Source organism: Apodemus sylvaticus, chromosome 8 (genome assembly GCF_947179515.1).
Source record: "Apodemus sylvaticus chromosome 8, mApoSyl1.1, whole genome shotgun sequence".
NCBI classification, from domain to species: Eukaryota; Metazoa; Chordata; class Mammalia; order Rodentia; family Muridae; genus Apodemus; species Apodemus sylvaticus.
The window spans coordinates 95,810,723-95,832,307 of record NC_067479.1 but is presented as its reverse complement, the minus strand read 5'-3'; the positions used below and the strand labels follow the sequence as shown (position 1 = coordinate 95,832,307).

The window sequence follows — 21,585 nt, the reverse complement described above, 5'->3', positions numbered from 1 at the left end:
AGGTGTCAGCCACCAACCAACACCTGCAGATTCTCATAGCCTAGAACAAAGCATTGGACGAGGTACCTGTGGTTTTGGTAGAAATGGAGACCGTTTATTGAGGAGAAAACATTCCCAAGTATGCAAATAGCTGGAACTGGAAAAGGTCCATCGAGAGGTTTGCTTATGATCTTTGCTACCAAGCCTGCCCGTTTTCCCTGAGCGTGTCTCCCTCTTTCTTTCTCTGGTTCTGTCTGCCTTGCAGACACTAAATGCATTCTTACTTTTCTTGCTGAGATAAAATACACAACAAAAACCACATGAGGAAGGAAGAGTTTATTTCAGCTCACAGTTCAAGGTCACAGCCCATCTTGGTGCTGGAGACACAGTGACAGGAACATTGGTCACCTTCAGGAAGAAGAAATCCATGAATGCGGATGCTCAGATCACTTCTCTTCTGTTTTACATGGGCCAGGATTTCAGCCTGGGCAATGTCCCCACTCACACTTGGGGCGTGTCTTCTCATCTCAGCTAACCTAATCTAGAAACTCCATCACAGATACATGTGCCCAGAAGCTTGTTTCCATGGTGATCCTAAATCCCAGCAAGACTGACCACTGAATCCTAAGCCTGCTGCCCTGGCTCTCTGAGCACTGTCAGTCCACGCAGCTGTTCACAGACAGCCATCTCTAGCTCAAACACACAGCTCACTCGCTCTCTACTCCTTGCAGGTGCACACATTCACAGCTTGCCTGCTCCACTGTTTCCTCCACCATTCTGATGGTACTCAAGTCTCCTGATTCTGTTTTGAAAGTCTCTGATCTTGAAGACAGAGAGCCTGCAAAAGGAAACCCAGCATTATTAAAAACCACACCTGCTACTAAGTCACAACTGTGTGACCTGCCTTCAATAATTCTCAGCCTGTGAAAAACATAACTCATCTGTTTTTGTTTGCTTTTGATACAATGTCTCACTATAGCCCTGGTTGATCTGGAATTCTATGTGTGTGTTAGGCTGGCCTGAACATCAGTAAGATCTACCTACCTGCCTTTGCCATTGGAGCTTTAAGAATGTAGGTGTGCCTTGCCATGCCTGGCCCAAGGAACACATTTTATATTAAAAATCATAATTATAATAGTCCACCAAAAAGCTATCAGTCTGCCTTTAGTTTTCCCATCTGCAGAGTGAGGAAACACCATGCCTGGGGCGGGGGGGAGGGGGGGGGCGCACAAGATGTGAAGGAAGCCGAGGCAGCAGGATTATAAACTCAGTGCTAGTCTGGGTTACACAGTGGGCCTCTACCACATACATATATGCATAATACATACATGCACACATACACATATCCATGAATACATGCAACTAGGGTATTGGATGAAATCGTTCTTTTGAAATGTAAGAAAAGAGAAGAACCAGATGGAGAAATTCTGAAAGGATATCCCTAGGACCCTTCCCCAAAGAGTGTAATTCTACACTAAGAGACTTCCATGTCTATTTAGCTAGGCCTAGCACCTGATTCTAATGCAGCAGGCACTATGTATTGCTGTTAAGGTTTTTGAAATTGGTGGATGTTCAAGAAGACGCTGAGATAAAACTGGAGACTAAGGTTACACACCTAATATTTAAGATGAGGTCTGAGAAAGTATCCATAAGGCAAAAATGGTCCTGGAAAGAAGACTCTCCCTGAAAGAATATACTGCTGATGAGAATGTAAGTTTATGTAGTCACTATGGAAACCAGAAGGTGGTTCCTCAGTATAAACAGATCATGTGACACAGGTATACCACTCTGAGAAGAAATCTCAAAGGACTCTGTCAACCACACCCATGTTGATGGTAGCCAACCTAGGTGTCCATCAGCAAAGGAACTGGTACAGAAAATGAGGCATACACACAATGGATTTTAATTCAGTCATAAAAAAATAATGGAATTGTGTCCTCTGCAGGAATATGGAGATCACCATATTAACTGAATTAATTCAATCTCTGAAAGACAAATATCAGTATTTGTCAAAAATCAACATATTCATCTATCTGTAGATTGTCTCTTTTATACAGACATAAAATAAAATTATATATATATATATATCTTCTATCTATAGGTTGTTGGTTTTATATAGATACATGATAACATGTATAATGAAAATAAATGTTAAGTTTCCTAGAATAACAAAGGACACTAATGGAAAGGTGACTAAATGAAATATTTATATCTTCTCCAAAAGAGCGTGGGTAGTTTGTTTATAAATTTTAAATCATATTAAAGAATCTTATTTATGTACTTATTTATTTATTCACTGTATGTATATAGGCATTTTGCCTTCATGTATATCTATGCACCACATGTGTCCCTGTTACCTATGGAGGCCAGAAGATAGCTTTGGATGCCTTAGAACTACAGTTAGAAATGGTTGTGACCACCACATGGATACTGCGACACTAAGTCAGGAACTGTGGGAAAGAAGCCAGTGCTCTTGACCAATGAGCCATCTCTCTAGACCCTGGTTTTGGTGTCACTATTACTTTGGGACACTCTCACATACTCTAGGCTGACCTTGAACTCTTCGTCTCCTGTGTCTCTTCCCCGAGTACCGGCATTACAGGCATGCTCCCATCGCATGAACAAGGCTGTGTGAAGCTTGGCGCCTTTTAATAACAATGTGGACAGCATGCATCACTTAGACATACTCCACCCTGATCTTAAGGCGCCATGAATCTTTACCCTTTCTGAACCACACCACATTCAAGATTATCATCTTGGAAGGAACTCAGAACAGAAGCCAGCATCAGTGCCCAATGTGGAGCACTGACCAATCACCCAGGGTAGCCGAGCCTCCTCCCCCACACAGTGGCTGACAGGTAAGGCCATAGGTCCTCAAGGGTAGGAAAACACATCTATATGCATTTCTGACATCACCAGCTCCAATATTCGCATCCTCACGTTCAGACCCTCAGCCTGATGGCTCTTCCTGGAACCAGGGCAAGAGAAGCTGTCGTGCCTGGGAGCTCAGGAGTGTGCTGTGCTCTGTCTGTTACAGACTGGTACTGGCACTATGCTTGATGGTGTGGGGATGTTGCAAGATTTCTCAGCTTCCCAAGGTGCTACCAGAGGTAAAACAGTTTCCTACCCCTATCTGAAGTGCCTGAACCGTCCTCTAGCACCCATCTCAGGGCAATGGTCGATAGTTAACTCACAGCAGCACTCCCATATCAGGCTGCCCGTGTCCCTTCAATTAGAGCCCATGGGAGGATGAGGCAGCCAGGTCTCTGTGAAACTGAAGCCATCCTGGTGTACATATTGAGTTCCAGGTCAGCCAGGACTACATAGAAACCCTGTCTTAAAAACCAAACATAAAACCAAATCAGCATCCCATCTCTGCCTCCCCCCACCCTTGGCCTCTTGCACCATCCTCTAGTCTGGTAAGCTTAGGTGGCTTACTCAGTGCCACCTCACTATCACGTGGCTATCAGTGCCAAGAAGTGGATTTGCCCCTCATGCCTTTCTGTGCTAAAGCAGGCTTCTCTCTGCTATAAACTAGGAGAGATCATTTTGTAATGAAACCATTGAGCATTGGTACCCTTTCTCTGTAATCTTGTGGAAACCTTCCTGAGCCCAGAACCCAGGACATAAATGAGAAGTGGGCAGAACTATGTATGTAACGCTTGTAAATGCCTTGGAGTTTGCCTGTTTAATTTGGAAGAAATAAACAGAACTCGTTCACCTACCTTAAATATTATCATTATTTAATCTACCTAAAATGTTATCTAGTTCAAATATTAACATGGTTTATCATAATCACTTCTCCTTTGACTACAGTGCAAATTAAATATTTGTTAAATATTTATAAGCTCTCATAATTCCTTCTGACTTTTTTTTTGTTTGTTTTGTTTGTTTGTTTTTCAAGACAGGGTTTCTCTGTGTAGCCCTGGCTGTCCTGGAACTCACTCTGTAGACCAGGCTGGCCTCGAACTCAGAAATCCACCTGCCTCTGCCTCCCAGAGTGCTGGGATTACAGGCGTGCGCCACCACCGCCCGGCTTCCTTCTGACTTTTAAGAAAAATCAGATTAGGAAATATCTTTATTGAAGTTTTTTTTAATTCTATTTTTTTCTTTAAGTGCAGCAAGGATACAAAGGCACAGTAAAGCTGTCTGGGAAAAGCAAGAGATTGCTAAATTCTGGGATGGGATGTACCTGGGAAAGAACAGAGGTTTGTCTTTTGCTGCTTTGTGAGTTCTTCTTTTTTCCTGCCCTGTATCCTCTCTCTTCTCCCCAGTTTCACCCCCTACCACTAGATAGGAGATGAAAAAAGGATATTGGGGAAAGAGAGAGAGAGAGCCTCAAATCTGATTTCTGTTTTTTTCGGTTCTTCTTTGAGTAAGACTTATTCTTTAACTACTAACACACTGTAACCAATCCCCTGAGAGTCCAACCACCAACCAGCACCTCTTCTTGGGGCCCTAGCATTTGTATACCCTCTGAAAAGTTCCTGGGATTCCAAACATCACACAATGGCAGAAACTATCTGCAGCTGGGAAAGTCAACATCAGAATTTTTGAGGAAACAATGGAGCAGGCAAGCTGTGAATTTTTGTAACTGCTGGGAGGAGGGAAAGGAGGAGGAGGACAAGAGGGGGAGAAGGGGGGAGAGGGAGGGGAGGGGGACAGGGAGAGGGAGAAGGAGAGGAAGAGGAGAGGGAAAAGGGGAGGGAGCAACAAAAAGAGGGGGAGGGGAAAAGAGAGGGAGAGGGAGGGGAAAGGGGAGGGGAAGGGGGGAGGGAGGGGGAGAGTTAGCTGTGTGTTTGAGCTAGAGATGAGTGTCTGTGAACAGCTGCGTGGACTGACAGTGCTCAGAGAGCCAGGGCAGCAGGCTTAGGATTCAGTGGTCAGTCTTGCTGGGATTTAGGATCACCATGGAAACAAGCTTCTGGGCACATGTATCTGTGATAGAGTTTCTAGATTAGGTTAGCTGAGATGAGAAGACACACCCCAAGTGTGAGTGGCACCATTGCCCAGGCTGAAATCCTGGCCCATGTAAAACAGAAGAGAAGTGATCTGAGCAACGGCATTCAAGGATTTCTTCTTCCTGAAGGTGACCAATGTTCCTGTCACTGTGTCTCCAGCACCAAGATGGGCTGTGACCTTGAACTGTGAGCTGAAATAAACTCTTCCTTCCTCATGTGGTTTTTGTTGTGTATTTTATCTCAGCAAGAAAAGTAAGAATGCATTTAGTGTCTGCAAGGCAGACAGAACCAGAGAAAGAAAGAGGGAGACATGCTCAGGGAAAATGGGCAGGCTTGGTAGCAAAGATCATAAGCAAACCTCTCGATGGACCTTTTCCAGCTCCAGCTATTTGCATACTTGGGAATGTTTTCTCCTCAATAAACTGTCTCCATTTCTACCAAAACCACAGGTGCCTCGTCCAATGCTTTGCTCTAGGCTATGAGAATCTGCAGGTGTTGGTTGGTGGCTGACACCTAGAGAGCTACTCTTTGATCCAAGGAAAACCTGACCACAGGCCCCTGACCCATGTTTGTCTCAGAGCATTTATTTAGAAAGTTTGAAGTTGCAAGTGCTCAATGAACCTACAACCCGGGGCCGCCTTTCTTCCCTTTGAGCTGCAACCATCAGGAAGAAGGCTGTGTAAGGGTCAGCACTCTCACAGCGATGGGTGACAGCTGGCAGACACAGGTGGCCTAGACACAGTGACCAGATTCCCAGGCTCTTTCTCCTTTTAACCTCTCCAGTGGGATCGTTTAGATGAGAAGGGAGCAGACTTTCTGCAGAGGGTCAGACAGTCCATACCTTTGACTTTGTGGGCTGTGTTCTTCTGTGCCGTAGGAGTGTGTCCAGCAGAGCGCCTAGCTTTTTAAAAGCACAAGTACAGTGTTCTGCTGTAAAGGAAGCCACTCCTGTTAATTGTTTCCAAATGGATGGAACTGACCATCCCATATTAAGTCAAGTGAGAGAAACACAGCAAGACTATAGCTACAGTTTTCTCTCTGTCTACATAATACAGACAGACAGAGGATGGGGTTTTGTAATAGGGAAACTAAAACAAACAAACAAAGAAAGAAAAGCTGTTGGCTAGATAATAGGATCATGAATACAGGAAATAGAGAAGAAGGTGGAAGGCGGAAAGGGGGTAGCTGTATTTTAATATGCCCATCAGTTTAGGTTAATGGATGGTAATATGTTGTCCTTGATTTACATGGTTTTAATTGTAGCTTTATTGTAAACATTCTTCTTACACTTCCTTTGTTAAATGCATACCATAATATTTTTATTCTTTTTTTGATATTATTGTGAACAGGTATGTTTCTCTTTTTTTAAGATTTATTTACTTATTTTATATACGTGAGTACACTGTAGCTGTTTTCAGACATACCAGAAGAGGGCATCAGATCCCATTACAGATGGTTGTGAGTCACCATGTGGTTGCTGGGTATTGAACTCAGAACCTCTGGAAGTGCAGTCAGTGCCCTTAACCACTGAGCCATCTCTCCAGCCCCCAGGTTTGTTCGTTTAATGTTGTTCTCAGATGGTTCGTTGCTAGTATGTAGGAAGGCAGCTGAATGATACCGGAAGATGGCTCAGTGGGCAAAAGGCTTCCTGAGCAGGCATGAGAACCTGAGCTTGGGTCTCCAATATCCCCATAAATAGCTCATGTGACAGTGCACACCATTATCCCAGCACTGGAACCACTGCCATCCACTGGGAAGGTGGACCCAGTCCGTGTAGCCAATCAGTGAGCTCCAGTTCAGAGAGAGAGCCTTTCCTTCTATAGGCCTACTTAGATTTTCTACTTCCTGAGCCCATTTGAATAATTTGGGTCATCTTAAGAATTTTGCTTGCTTTCTAGTGGTTAAGGGTTGCTCAACAGAGATGGCCACTCAGACAATGTATGGACGATCGAAAGTCTTTATTCCAGCTACCTGGGACCACACCCAAGTGTTTGGGAACCTAGCTATGGCCCCAAGTGTCCAGATAATGGGTTTTAAGGGCTGAAATCTTGTTGAGGCATCTGGCTCAGGAGCTGCAGAGGGGACTTTGAAGAGTAAGCAGTTTGAAGTGGGAAGTTTTAAGAAAAGCTAAGATAAGCAGTAAACTGTCTGTTTCCTGTCAATGTTAAACAAGACAGAGTCCTTGGAGAAAAGGGAGCCTCAGTTGAGGAAATGCCTCCATGAGATCCAGCTGTAGGGCATTTTCTCAATTAGTGATCAATGCAGGAATGACTAATTGTCAGTGGTGGCATCCCAGGGCTGGTGGTCCTGGTTTCTGTAAGAAAGCAGGCTAAGTAACCCATGGGAAGCAATCAAGTAAGCAGCACCTTTCATGGCCTCAGCATTAGCTTCTGATTCCAGATCCCTACCCCGTTTGAAGATAAATTAGCTAGGATATCCTCATCATGGTTTCCTAGAATAGAGTTGGGTAGGTTTCCACAGGATTCTCCGTCAAGGAGATCAGATCGAAGATAAACTTGAAATGACTTCAGCAGGGATACAAGATGCAGGGAACTGTAACCTATTACCTGGTGACATTGTGAACGGATAATGATTTTATATCGATAATTTTACAATATGCATGCATACCAAGCCAGATATTAAAACATCTAATCTTAACACCATGAAAGAAGATAATCCCAGATTAAGTGAAAACTTGAATTTTCTTTTTTAAAAAGATTTATTTAGGATAAGTAGGTACACTGTAGCTGTCTTCAGATACCGGAAGAGATGTCAGATCCCATGACAGATGGTTGAGAGCCACCTTGTGGGTGCCAGACTTCGAACTAAGGATCTTTGGGAAAGCTCTTAACCACTGAGCCATCTCTCCAGCTCAAACTTTAACTTTCTAAAGCCTGAGCGCACCCAGGTCAATGCTGACCAAATATATGTATATTTCATATGGAGCCAAGACTGGAAATCTTGTAGAAATCTCTCTATGCACGGGTCAGTCCTCTGGTGCCTTTCTGTTTTGTATTAAACCCATTCAGAGTGCAGTGTCAGCAGGAGTGAGGCAGACACCTGCATCTCTTGGAGCTTGTATACTGAGAGCTGGAGGTCAGAAGATGAAGCTCCTGTTATAAACAGCAGGCAAACCTCTCCCTGTTTTCCCAGTGCTTTGTCAAACGACTCTAGCTGTAAACAAAGTAACAGATTCGTAAGTGACCATTTCCCCCACAACCCAGGACATAGAGTAGCCAGACTGTATTGCAACGATACACCTTTTGATTTTCTTTTTCATAGGGTGATAACCAAAGTCCGACCAGTGTTCCAAAGACCTGTTGCCTGGGATGGAGCTCTGCCAAGCCTTTAACAGATTGGGCTCTGAAGTAGACTGGACAGAAGCTAACAGAAGGGTACCTTTAAACGACAGGCAAGGGGCCATGACCAGGAATTGTGGGGCAAAACAAATAAACAAACAGAAAAACAAGCAAATATATGAAACCTGAATAGAACTCTAAGTGCTGTGAAGCCAGAGAAACCACTGTAACCTGAGACCAAAACCTATTCAATTCTGAGGAGCAAGTGATAGGCAGTTGTGGGAACAGGGAAAGGGAGTCTTTCAGGGAAATCACTGCATAACTGTTAGAGTTTCCCAGCCCAGAACTCTATGCCCCTCACTGTAGTCCAGGCAGGGATCAGGACTCCTGGATAATGCAGTGCTGAACAGAGTGAGCACATGTGGACTGAATTCCGAAGGAAGCTCATGCTGCCTGTGAGCAGAAACAGGACGGGAATCTTTCTTTTAAAATCATCTCTAACATTTATATATTTGTGTATTTTTACAGGTATGAGTGTTTGCCTGCATGTGTGTCTGTGTACCGTGTGCATGCCTGGTGTCTGTGGAGGTCAGAATAGGGCATCAGATCCCCCTGGCACTTAAGATATGGAGGGTTGTTAGCCACCATGTGGATGCTAGGAACTGAATCTGTGTGATCTACACCCAGCCCCAAAGTTGACCCTTCTCTGGCTGCTTATTTCCTTGTGTATGTATCAGGGGGACACAGGGGGCTTGACCACGTGACAATTGTGAACAGCACTGCAGTAAACTTTCAGGAGTGCAGATGTTTTCTGAGTGGGATTGTTGGATTATAAATTACTTCCAGTTTTAATCATTCAAGGGAACTCCATTCTGTTCCTGTACAGGAAATCACTATTGAACAGAGAAAGGGAGGCCTTCTTGAGGAAACAGAAAAAAGACTAAAGACTCAGGAGAACGAGATAGGCTGAGAGATTTGAGCATGTGGCTTGTCAACAGCCAGCTAGGCTGGTGGGCGTGACTCATCCGCACCTTGGAAAATGGCTCCATGCACTCTCCCAGCCTGGACCCTAAGGCCAGCACCTCCCGGGCCTCAGCTCCGGAGCCAGCCAGGCTGACCCATAGGCGAGCCTTATGCCTCAGCGCTTGACTGCCGGGAGTCATGCCCTGAGCCCTCAGTTCTTGTCCATGAACCAGGAAAGAACATGAGGGCTGCCTAGCAGCCTGCCAGTGCAGGAGGGAGGCTCAGAGGGAAAGTTCTTCCTCTGTCTGCTCTCTCACACCAAGGACAACAGTTTGTCAACAGTGAGGAACATACCCCAAAATGGTCAGGAGGCCCCACTGCCTAGAAAATCCTAGTGATAAACACATAATTAGGGTAGAAGCTTAATATGCAAGAGACTTATAAAGCAAGAGAAATGAGAAGTTCCTGTTCAGCCCTCAGTAAATACCCAATATGTTCTTGGAACAATATCATTCCAAGAACATCCACGAGTGGTCATTCTCACCTGTATAAATAGGGAGCCAGCACTCACTCTTGCTAAGACTTCGCTGGAGGTCCCCGGCTGTAAGGAGTCCTGCTCTGTCACCATGGTAGGGGACTGATTTCATACATAGGGCTCCTTTCTGTCTTTAGTTGAAAATGGGTCTTTTCTTTAAGTCTCTTTTCTATAAACCAGAATCAGGGAATGAAAGGGGCTTCCCACAGGAGGCCTGGAGGGAGGAAGCAGGAGCTGGGGAAGAGGCCACATGAGGGTGGAGAGGGCCTCAGCAAGGGACCCTGGCTACCTCAGGACAAATGTACTCTGTGAAACCCTCCTCAGACAGAGCTAGTGGTCAAAGAGTGGTGGGCGGTGGCCTCCGTGTCTCCACTCAGACCCCTCCTCTCACCCCTCCCATGAGGGCTCAGAGTGAACTCAGGTAGCTGCGATAGTCCTTCCCTGACACAGCTTCTGAAGACCCTCGACCCTCAGTTATGGAGAGCAGGCTGTCTTTCCAGAAACAGGTACTTAACAAAGGGGACACAATTCAGGAGACACTGCCAGTCTGCTTTACCCCAAACTGCTCAGGAAGGGTGCGGGTGTCTCGCTGTGCCATCCATAGTCACTGTGTAGACCAGGAAGGCATCAAACTCAAGTGAGCCCCCTGTCACTGCTTCCCAGTGCAGGGAGGGAGGGAGAGAGTCACCATAGCAGGCTCTTTCTTCTTTCCTTTCCTTTCCTTTCCTTTCCTTTCCTTTCCTTTCCTTTCCTTTCCTTTTCTTTCCTCTCCTTTTTCTTTCTCTGTCTTTCACTCCTTCCTTTTGGAAGGATTCACACTTTCTTTAGAGTTTTGAGTGCAGTGATTGCACTGTACAAGAAGAAAGCCCAAGAAGGGAGATATAACAACCACACAGTCACAAAATGCCCTCTTAGCTGGCTGTGGCGGCCCACGCTAGTATCACAGCTCCTGGGAGGCTGGGGCAAGAGTATTGTCCTGAGTTCAAAGTGGGCCTGGACTACATAATAAGATCAGGGCAGCCTGGGCTGCAGCTGTGTCTGTATGACAGGAATCACAGCCCCAGGCCATTGTGCGGCCTGCAGAGTTTCATGTCCAGATGCATAGCAGATCCCTGGCACCTGCCTCTCTCCTCTCACTTTTAGTTCAGCAGTGTTTGTCTAGTGTGGGTTCTGTTGCTCTTTATTGGAAGTCACTGTGTTCTCAGTCAGCCCTTTCTTAGGTGTTGCATGGTTTTCCATCCTCAGTGAGCTGAGCTACCTTGTCAGGAGTCAGTCTTCCCCTCTGTGCTGTTCTCAGGGTTGTGTTAGAAGTGAAAATGTGAATTCCAAAGTGTGAGTGGCCTTAAGTGACACTTTCCAGTTGCTCCACAGCTACTGTCCCTATGATAACATGCTGGGGCCTGCTTTCCTCTGTGGATCCTAAATAGTGTGGTCTGTCTTCTTTTACACTCACACTTATCTCACTTTAGGTTAAGTTGATAAGTGTTTATCGATCCTTTTCTGTCTTAATGTGTACAGGTGTGTGTGTGTGTGTGTGTGTGTGTGTCTATGTGTGTGATGCGTATGTGTGTGATGCTTATGTGCATGTGTGTATGTGCATGTGTGTGTATGTGCATGTGTGTGTATGTGCATGTGTGTGTATGTATGTGTATATGTGTATATTTGGGATTAGTGGCATGTACTGAAAACAAACAAACAAAACAATTCACAACTGTCTGATTAGCAGAAGCCATATTTAGAAATGTCCAGCTGGCTGCCTCTCCCAGTCAGGACTTCAGAGAGCAGCCCCTCACTGGCTTTTGAGGTCCCTTTTATGGGAAGGGCTAGAGTTGATAGAAAACAACTGTCCAGATAACTGGCTGTTAGCACCTGGACAGAGGAGGGGGGACAATGGACTCAAGGCTGCCCCGGGTAGATAAGTGTAAGGATACATCACGTGGAAGGGGAGGCATGAAGTTATCTGAGAAGACACACTTTTGTAAGGCGCAAAGGCCACCATATGTCACAGGTTTAGGAGTTTAGCAAGGCAAAGGCTGGGCATACATCACAGGGTCACAAGTTCAGTTCAGGCTGAAATGGTGTGCAGGATGCATTAGACTTAGGAAACTCATTCTTGCACTGTGTAGACTTAATAACAATGTATACCAATGCGGCTTCTTAACAACAATGTGGCTCCTGGTTTGGGCTTACAGAGCCACAGGAATTCTGGCTTTATGTGTTAGTGGGGATTGAATCCATGGTTTTGTGCTTTCTAGGCAAACCCTCCACCAACTGAACTATTCCCCTTCCTCTAGCACTTGGTGTGCTGTTAGTCTCTGTTTTAAAAGGACTCCAGGAGTGCTGCACTATACTGTGTGCTCTTATTTAGCTCCTCTCAAAACAATGACATGGGCGATTTGCTACTTGGGGACTGTGGATTCCAAACCCTCTTCAGAGCAGAAGGGTGGCTGGCCCTGGAGGTTCTGTATCCATTGTCTACACCTGAATTTCCTGGTCACATGACCTTGAGTTTCCTCTGAAGCCAAACTAATTCCCAGTCACATCTCCTACAAACAGCTCCAGCAGGACTCCTGCTCTATTTTCCTTGCCTCTGGGTTCATGTTTTTGTTGTTTTGTATTTTTTGTTTTGTTTTTGTTTTTGAGATAGGATTTCTTAGGTCTGTCTGTCCTGGAACTCACTCTGTAGAGGAGGCTTGCTTCAATCTCAGAGATTTGCCTGCCTCTGCCTTTCGAGTACTAGGATTAAATGTGTGGGCCACCACCACCCAGCTTCATGTAAATCTTTTATTTTTAATTTTGTCTCTTTACAAACCTTCCTAAGATTTTTGAAAAAGATTTAGTAATTTTATTTACATGAGTATACTATAACTGTCTTCAGACACACCAGAAGAGGGCATCTGATCCCATTGCAGATGGTTTGAGCTACCATGTGGTTGCTGGGAATTGAACTCAGGTCCTCTGGAAGAGCAGTCAGTGCTCTTAACCGCAGAGCCATCTCTCCTGCCCAAGATTTTTCTTTTATGTGACTAATTTACGTCTTAGTCTCTGAGTGCTCGGCTGTGGGTCCCGGCAGTTGCTCTCCACTCTGCTCTTCATGCCAGAGTTCAGCGGGGATCTTGTAGGACACTCAGTGAAGAATGGCCTTCAGGAGTCGCTGCTCATTCCTCAATCCCACCCTTTCTCTGCATTGCAGAAAGCTCTGCTCCATAGTCTCCTAGTCCTTGCCACCATGGTCATAGCGTGCAAAGCCGAATGCACCATTGAAAAGCGTGTGATGCTTCCAAACCAAAAGGATGATGGTAAGTCCTGGTTTTCCAGTATTTTTAATGCCATTCCAGCCTGGTAGATACAAACTGTTGATATGATCTAGTACATAGGGCAGATGGAGAAGTATTGGAATATGCACTGAAAGAGGAATTCAGGCATATACAGAAACAATAAGAAAGTTCTTCTCAATTCTAGCTAAATGAGATTACCCAGAGCGCTTCAAAGCTTAGCACAGTCAGGCCCCATTGAGGAACAGCTGAATGGGAATCTCTGGGGGCTGGAGGTGACCAGTACGCACTTGCCCACTTTCACATGCAGTCAGGGATAAGAAGCTGCATTCAAAATTCAATGTACATGATCATTCCTATAATCTTGTTTAAATGTGGAACATCTCTGTGTGTGTCTGTGTGTTGTAAGTGGTCCTGGAGTGTCTTATACATACCATACAAACACTTTAATACTGTGTTAGTTTCATTCTGCTGCTATGATGAAATACCATAACCAAAATAAATTTAGGGGAGAAAAGGTCTTATTTGCATTTCACTCCTAGGTCCCTTGTTGAGAGAAGTCAGGTGGGAAAACTCAAGCAAGACCCTGAAAGTGTTTCTCAGATGGCATGAGTCTGTATCAAGTTGACAGCTAAAACTAAGTATGACAATGACAAGGCCATATGCCTTAGCCCAGGACAAATCTAAACTATAGGATCTGCGCGCACACACACACACACACACACACACACAGGAAAGGGTGGTGTCTGGTGCAGCTCATGCTGCCCTTCAAGCACACTGGGACTTAAGGCAGCAATCCTTTCCCTGGACGGACATGTTAACAACTAAGGCAGAGGGCTGGCGATGCAGCTCTCTTGGTAGAACGCTGCCTAGTATGTGTGAGGCACTGCATTCAATCCCAGCACTGCAGAGAGCAATTGTGATGGTGCGTCCTTGTAATCCCTGCACTCGGGAGGCAGAGACAGGAGGACTAAGAGTCCATGACAGGCCTGGACAGATGGCTTAGTGGTAAAGAGCACTGGATACTCTTATAGAGGACCCGTTCAGTTCCCACATGCACATGAAGGTTTCACAACTCTTGGTAATTCCAGCTCCAGGGCATCTGGTGCCATCTTCTGGTCTCTGCAGATAGAATACAACCTTACATAAACACAGGAGAAACGTTCATATAAATAAAATAAAAGCAAATATTTTTTAAAAAGCATATTTGGAATTCAATACCCATCTGGAATACATGCTACAGGCCTCCCTCCCCACAAAAAAACCTAAAGTAAACAAGGCAGCCTGGGCTCCACCCAGAGATCCTGATCTTATTGTTCTTTGATGGGGATCAGGCACACAAGGTTTGCTTGTTTATTTAGGTGCTGGAGATTGAATCCAGAACTTTTTGCGTTTTAAATACATGTTCTAGCACTGAGCTGCACTCCAGTCTGTGCGTGATTTTTAAGTACCTACAGTGCTTCCCATGTGTTCCTAATATTGAGAATTACTGACACAAAGCTATACCAGAAGAGAAGTGTGGGGTTTATTCAAGACAACCAGAGAAAATAGCTGGGCCCCTATTGCTAGTAAGTCCCTAATGGCTACTAGGTTAAAAAGGAAGGTCTTATTTATTCTATTCTGAAATAAATTTTAGAAGAATTTAAGCTTGCTTAAGAATCATTATCAGAACGCTGGGCGTGGTAGCTCAGAACTTTAATCCCTGTAGACAGTTGAATCTGTTAGTTTGAGGTCAACCTGGTAAACACAGTGAGTCCCAGGCTAGCCAAGGCTATGAATGCCTTGTCTCAAAATCAATCAATCAATCAATTAATTAATCAGTGTTATCAGAGGCAAGGACTAAGGGACTGTAGTGTACAAGACTCTAAACCTTTAGAATACAAAAACATTGGCATGCCAGCAGCTCTGACTGATAAACTTTGTTCTTGTTGTGTGACTCTGAGATGTGTTCCTTTCAGAATGCACAGATGCTGAGGGTCGCAAGCATTTCATCAACATTCCCTGGAAGAAGGAATGTTTGTGGTGCTTCTGTGACAAAAAGTCAGTCACCTGTTGTAGCAAGTAAGTCTCAACCGCTGGTTTGGAGCCACTCTTGAGAACTTCTGCTTCGTTTTGTTCAGTTTAGTTTTATGTTTGGTTCTGAGACAAGGTCTCCTTTGGTGACTCTGCCATCACACTCCAGGGCTCAAGTGATCTTGCTGTCTCTGTCTGTGATGTGTGCACTGTGTGAGAAGCACAGACAGACAGGTTTGTGTTTTATCCATAGGAATTTATTGAACAATAGGCAATTAATGAGCTACAACGTTTTATTTTTAACATAAATTACTACCCTTGATCTTAGCCAAAAGGCCGAGAAGCAATAACATAAATTACATGTGTGTGCGTGTGTGTGTATGTGTGTGTGTGTGTGTGTGTGTGTGTGTGTGTGTGTGAGAGAGAGAGAGAGAGAGAGAGAGAGAAAGAGAGACAGTGATGCCAATTTTTTGCTGGAATTTCCAATCCTAATAAGCCCTTACAAAAAAAAAACAATCCAGTTATTATAAGTATAAGCTATAAGCTAGATTGGGCAGATATAACACTATACTAACTTATTCCCCACCTATAAGACCCCTTGCTACTTGTAGTTTCTCCTGGCCACGTGGTTCTGGTCCATCTTCCTCTTCCTCTGTTCTCTGTCCTCTCTCCTTCCCCTCTCCTCCTCTCTGCATCCACCTGCCCCCACTCTCACACCTCTAGCCCCACCTTTCCTCTCTACTGCCCTAGCCTTCAGTGACCGGTTAAAATGGGGAGGAGGTTCACACGAGATCACCTGAGTATGTGATGGATTGCTCGTCTGGGAAAACGCACACTGAGGATTGAAGCCAGGACTTCATGCTTGCTAAACCAGCACTCTATCGCTGAGTTGTATCTCCAACACAAAGAGCAATAATAGATTCACAGGAAACTTAAGCCTAGGTCCAGAGGTTTCCCACATACTGTCGGGCCCCACATGCCCAGCCCTGACCATTACCAACATCCCCCTCAGAGGACACAGTTACTATAGTGACTGCACTGAGCCAGCACCCTCACGAGGGTCTGCAGTATGATCTACTTTGGACCTTGGAGAGGAGTAGGGCAAGTTTTTAGTCCAGTTTCTTCCTTTTTTAAAAGCTTTATTTATTTATTATATATAAGTACACTGTAACTGTCTTCAGACACTCCAGACAAGGGCATCAGATCAATTTATGGATAGTTGTGAGCCACCATGTGGTTGCTGGGATTTGAACTCAGGACCTTCCAAAGAGGAGTACGTGCACGTAACCACTGAGCCATCTCTCCAGCCCCTTTTGTCCAGTTTCTCATGGTAAAATATACATAATATGAAATTTGCCACTTTTGCCATACATTTCAATTACATTAAACATATTTATGTGTTGTGTAACCTAACTATCTTAATGGCTTTTCATCTGGAGCTGGTACCTAACTGTCCTCTTAGCTCCCTGGGAAGCTGAGATAGGAGTGCCAGTGATGACATTAGTTGATGTAGTTTGCACGTGTGTAGGTGCTTTCCAACATGCACATGCCATGGCATGTGTGGATAGATGAGGGCACAATTGAAACCAGGTCATTAGGCTTGGCAGCAAGGATCTTTGCCCACTGAATCATTTCACCAGCCCACTTAAAAGGTTTTTTTTTCTTTCTGTAGTACAAAATATATTACACTGAAGTTTTCATTAAACAATTTTCAATTGAACTCTTCAAGGACACAACATGGATTTTTTATTTTTATTTTTTATTTTTTATTATTTTTTTTAAAGATTTATTTATTTATTATATGTAAGTACACTGTAGCTGTCTTCAGACACCCCAGAAGAGGGCGTCAGATCTCATTACAGATGGTTGTGAGCCACCATGTGGTTGCTGGGAATTGAACTCAGGACCTTTGGAAGAGCAGTCAGTGCTCTTAACCACTGAGCCATCTCTCCAACTATTTTTTATTTATTTTTTTATTTTTTATTTTTTTTGGTTTTTTTGAGACAGGGTTTCTCTGTGTAGCCATGGCTGTCCTAGAACTCCCTCTGTAGACCAAGCTGGCCTTGACCTCAGAAATCTGCCTGCCTCTGCCTCCCCAGTGCTGGGATTACAGGTGTACACCACCACTGCCCGGCCACAACATGGTTTCTAATATTGTACAGGCACCTCTCCTCTTCTAACGCGTTCAAAGAGCCCAACTGAAACTGTTTCCATTCAGCGTGCATCTCCATCCCTCCACCCTGCCCTGGGAGCCTCCATTCTGCATTCTGTCTGTGGATCTGCCTGTTCTGAATTGACCCTGTAATGAACCACAAAGCTTTTCTCTGTCTGGCCAGTTGCTTTAAGCAAGTTTGTCCACGTTGGTCCTTGTTGCAGCGCCTTATTAATTCATTCCTTTTACATGGAATGATACTGTACAAGATTGTGTGGTCCTGTTCTGTTTACTCTGTCATGTGCTGTTCAATGCTTCTTACTTTTTATTGCTAGTGAATAGCACTGATGTCATGAACCTTCATGTGCATTGGAAGATGCTTTGCAATAATTTTGGGACAGAAGACTAGGAGTAGGAACCACTTTGTAAGTGGTTCTGCTATGTCATGAATCTCAGTGGCAAGTTTTCTAGAGACATTTCTTAAGAGCCTTCTCTGGCCAGCTGGTAGTGCCCTCCGCCTCTACAAAGACTGCATGGTGCTTCTCTGCGATGTGTGTATCCTTGGAAAGAGCCAAGTTTGCTGTAGTTACCACAAGTTCCACAGCAAGAAGGGACAGCTGAGACTGTTGTTGCTGTTGTGACAAAATCTTAGGAAACAGCGGGATGATTTCTTCTCTTAGCTTCTCCTTAAAAAGAACTTCAGGTAGAACACGATGACCCATTGCTTTAACATCCAGTCTCTCTGCTCCAGCAATAATTTATCAGTGAGTCAATTATGCGTTCTCATTTGTAATCAAAGTCTTTTCCACCTGTGCCCAAGGTCCCCAAAATAACAACTCTGAGACTTAAATTATTTATGAATAAATGCTTAGGCCACAAGCCTGGGCTTTTCCCGATAGCTCATAACTGAATTAACCAATTAAACTCATCTTAGTTCTGCCACGTGGCTCCTTACCTCTCCTTCAGTTTCACGCTTCCTGTTTCCTCAGCATTTGGGGCAAATCTCCTTTACTGCCTGACTCTACCCAGAAGTCCTCTCTTCCATCAGAACTTCCACCTCCCTGCTTCCTGCCTCAGCTATAGGCCATGAGCCTTTTATTGACAGGTGATGCTCCCACACATTGCACAAAAGATTCTCTGGAAACTTCTTTCTTTCTCTTAACAAAACCAAACAGGCTGTCAGCCCACTCACATCTGAATCCTCAACACTGCTGACATCAGGACTTCTGCATGGTCACCTGTCTCAGGCATTCTGCACCTCATCCCTTCTTCCTTGGCTGTCTCCTTCTCCTTCCACAATGTGTGGCAAACTGATCCCCCTTAGCGGTTGTGTCTCACTGTGGGATGTGGAGCCAGCATCCTTGTCTCTGCCCTCACAGCTTTTCTTTTCTTCCCATACCATGGTCACTGATCTCTGGTGGGCATTTAGAAGGAATGTGCAGAGCTTATGATGTGTATGAAGCATGCCTGGATACCCACAAGCTCTCATACACACACACAGACACACACACACACACACACACAGAGAGAGAGAGAGACAGAGAGAGAGAGAGAGAGACAGAGACAGAGACAGAGACAGAGAGGGGGGGAGAAAGAGAGAGAGAGAGGAGGGGGAGAGAGAGAGAGAGGGAGAAAGAGAGAGAGAGAGAGAGAGAGAGAGAGAGAGAGAGAAAGAGGATATTTTTAGTGAATCTAATATGTCTTGCAGCTTATGTGTCTCATGAGACCCATTGAAAATGTAAATGTTATTGTTAGCCTCAAACCGTGTCTGTGATCCCAGACCAAAATAGAACTAGGATGATGCACTGTGGGTGAGGGTGACAGGCATTTTGGCTTATCTATGGCTCTATCAATAAGATGAGAAACCTTTGCAGTGTTTTGGTGTCTTCTATCTGGAGAAGGGGTGACACAAACAACACCTAGAGTTCTCTGTCTCTAACATGAAAAGGTTTTCCCCACTGTGGCTGTTAGCATAATGCTTGTGGGCTGTTTCCCCAATACAGGAGCCAATGGCTGCCAAACTGCTTATTTCCATTAAACAGAGACATAAACCCATCATGCCAACCCTGGGAGTGGGAGGAAGGGGTGCTGGAGAGGAGAAGGGGTCCTGAGGAGCCAGCTGAGCAGGCCATCTCCCCAGAGCAGCAAGAGGGAGGGAGCTGTCCCACAACTCAGCATCTGTTCTAGCTTTGCAGTTTGGCAGCCTGGTGGGAACATGGCTGTGGGCTTGCTGGGTCAGAGAGAGCTCCCTGGGCAGAGAGGGGGCAAGGGCTGCCACCCAGATGGTCTCATCTTTGGAACCAATAGTAATTTATTTTTCTTTTTATGCATTTTTATCTTTTATGACTAAATGTCAAACTTCCTTTGCAAATTAAATTAGACTCAAAAGATTTTTTTGAGACATGTCTCATTATATATTACATACTCAGACTGACCTTGATCTGGCAAAGTTCCTGTTTCCTCCTCTGAGGTGTTGGGATTAGAGGTGTGTACCACCATTAATGCTTATAGTACAATGTGTCTGCAAATTCTCCTGTTCTTGAAACCAGATCTTTTTTTCCTTTAGGATAAAATTCTGGGCATTTTAAAATAAGGCGCCATTGTTACAGAGGGCATCAGCATGCCTGCTTTTATGCACTCTACCCAGAGCAGTTTATTTATTCTCTGCTCTTTAGGAAACTATTTATTATTTATTTATGTGTATTGTCTATGTGAATGTCTGCACAGAGATGCAATTACCTGTGAAAGCCAGAAGAAGGTGTTGACTCCCTGGAGCTGGAGTTATAGGCATCGATGGGAGCTGAGAGCCACACTCCCATCCCTTGAAAGAATAGAAATTGCTTTTACCCATGGACTACATTTTTCTAGCCTGGACCTTTGCTTTCAGAGACAAGGTTTCTCATAGCCTAGACTATTCTCAAAATCACGACGTAGCTCAGGAGGGCCTTAAACTTCCAATCTTCCTACCTCTACCTGCCGGTGCTATGATTATAGCTGCGTGCCACCATGTCTTGCTCTGGCAGGGCAATTTAAGACCCAAGCCTATAGATGGGCTTTGAGGGCAATGACTCCTAAAATCATGTGTGCCCCTGCATGTGCAGGTGGGTTTTCCCAGGATGCTTTGTTTCTTGTAGCGTCTCCCTAGGATCTATGAGCCTGTCTGGGATGGCTCTCTGCCCCTGTTGGTTGAGTGAGCTTTTCTTCTAACTAGACACCACACAGGGCTGGGACAACCCTTCTCTTCCCACAGTCTAGGACCACTATTGATGACCACTCCCTGGGAAGGGCAAGGCTACTACAAGCTTTCCTGTCCCAGAGTGGCCTAGCCCTGCCTCTGGCTTCTCAGAACTTCCCAGTGTATGTAGAGTAGAGTTCAGGACCCTTCTTAGGAAAAATCTCTGTGACTCTATAGCACAGATGGATACAAATGCCTATTATGTACACTTGGGGCTTCTAGCCAAGTGATGCCCTTACATTCCAGGCTACAGGGATGTGTGTTATCTGCTTCTTGCAGAGCAGGTCTGAGCAGCAGGGTGGGTGAATAATGTTCCCTCCCCTTCTAACAAATATCTTGTCTCATTGACAGCAATGCTAAGCCTGCGAGCTATGACAAAGAAAAGTGTGAGGAACATTTCTACCCAGAGAACTGCACCTATAGAGTGGTGGAACGGAAGAACCCAGGAAAGACCTGTGGAGTTGATAAATGGAAAATGTAAATGTGCTTCTTGTGGGCCCAAAAGTGGAGCAACACTTGAACCTTGTATGATCTAAAATTACCAATTATAAATTGTAAGGAGGTGACCTGTAATCCCAGCACTCACAAGGCAGAGACAGGATGTCTCAAAAACCTCAAATAAGTGAATAAGTAAATAAAAACACAAGCAAATAAATAAGTTTGCCAATCATATTCGCATTAGCTTAATGCATGTCATACAACCAAACAAATCCACCCAACAATACCAGGTACCAGTTACAGCATCTACCCTGTGCTCCAGCGGGTCTCACACCGTGTGCTCTCCTATGGGGCCCACGTCCATTTCAACCACTTCTGCTGTGTCAGGCTCTTCTGCCTGCATTCTGTTTCTTGTTTACACTGGAGAGATGGCTCAGTGGGTAAGAGCACCTATTGCTCTTCCAGAGTTCAATTCCCAGTCACCACGCTGGGGCACACAACCTTCCATAATGAGATCTGATGCCCAGTTCTGGTGCTGTCTGAAGACAGCTGCAGTGTACTTAGAAAAAATAATAAAATAAGTCTTTACACTGGAGCAAGCAGGGCCTGACAGGGAGTGTGGTGGCAGGCAGGCAGACAGAGCTCAGTACTCCATCCAGATCCACAGGCAGCAGGAAGAAGGAGTAAGCCACCAGGCCTGGCTTGGGCATCTGGAGCCTCAAAGCCAACCCCCAG

The 21,585-nt window shown here is 44.9% G+C and overlaps 1 protein-coding gene and 1 long non-coding RNA gene across 3 annotated transcripts in view; one reads left to right on the top strand and one right to left on the bottom strand.

Annotated features, from left to right (window-relative positions):
* The window catches only part of LOC127690592 (beta-microseminoprotein-like), a 29,267-nt gene extending 8,317 nt beyond the window's left edge, over positions 1-20,950 (top strand). Inside the window, exons 1-4 of one of the 2 annotated variants that reach the window (XM_052190115.1) lie at positions 10,165-10,243; positions 12,931-13,036; positions 14,971-15,073; positions 20,764-20,950. In XM_052190115.1, coding sequence (XP_052046075.1) covers positions 10,214-10,243; positions 12,931-13,036; positions 14,971-15,073; positions 20,764-20,893 — 369 coding nt within the window. In that variant the 5' untranslated portion in view covers positions 10,165-10,213 and the 3' untranslated portion in view covers positions 20,894-20,950. Of the gene's footprint in view, positions 1-10,164; positions 10,244-12,930; positions 13,037-14,970; positions 15,074-20,763 lie in introns of those variants that run through there. The other variant, XM_052190114.1, reaches the window with a different exon arrangement.
* LOC127690594 (uncharacterized) overlaps positions 14,010-21,585 on the bottom strand; it is a 33,747-nt gene continuing 26,171 nt past the window's right edge. The window contains exons 2-3 of the long non-coding RNA XR_007979168.1: positions 15,062-15,234; positions 14,010-14,134 (exon numbers count right to left, since the gene is read on the bottom strand). This is a non-coding gene — a long non-coding RNA (uncharacterized LOC127690594). The remainder of the gene's footprint in view (positions 14,135-15,061; positions 15,235-21,585) is intronic.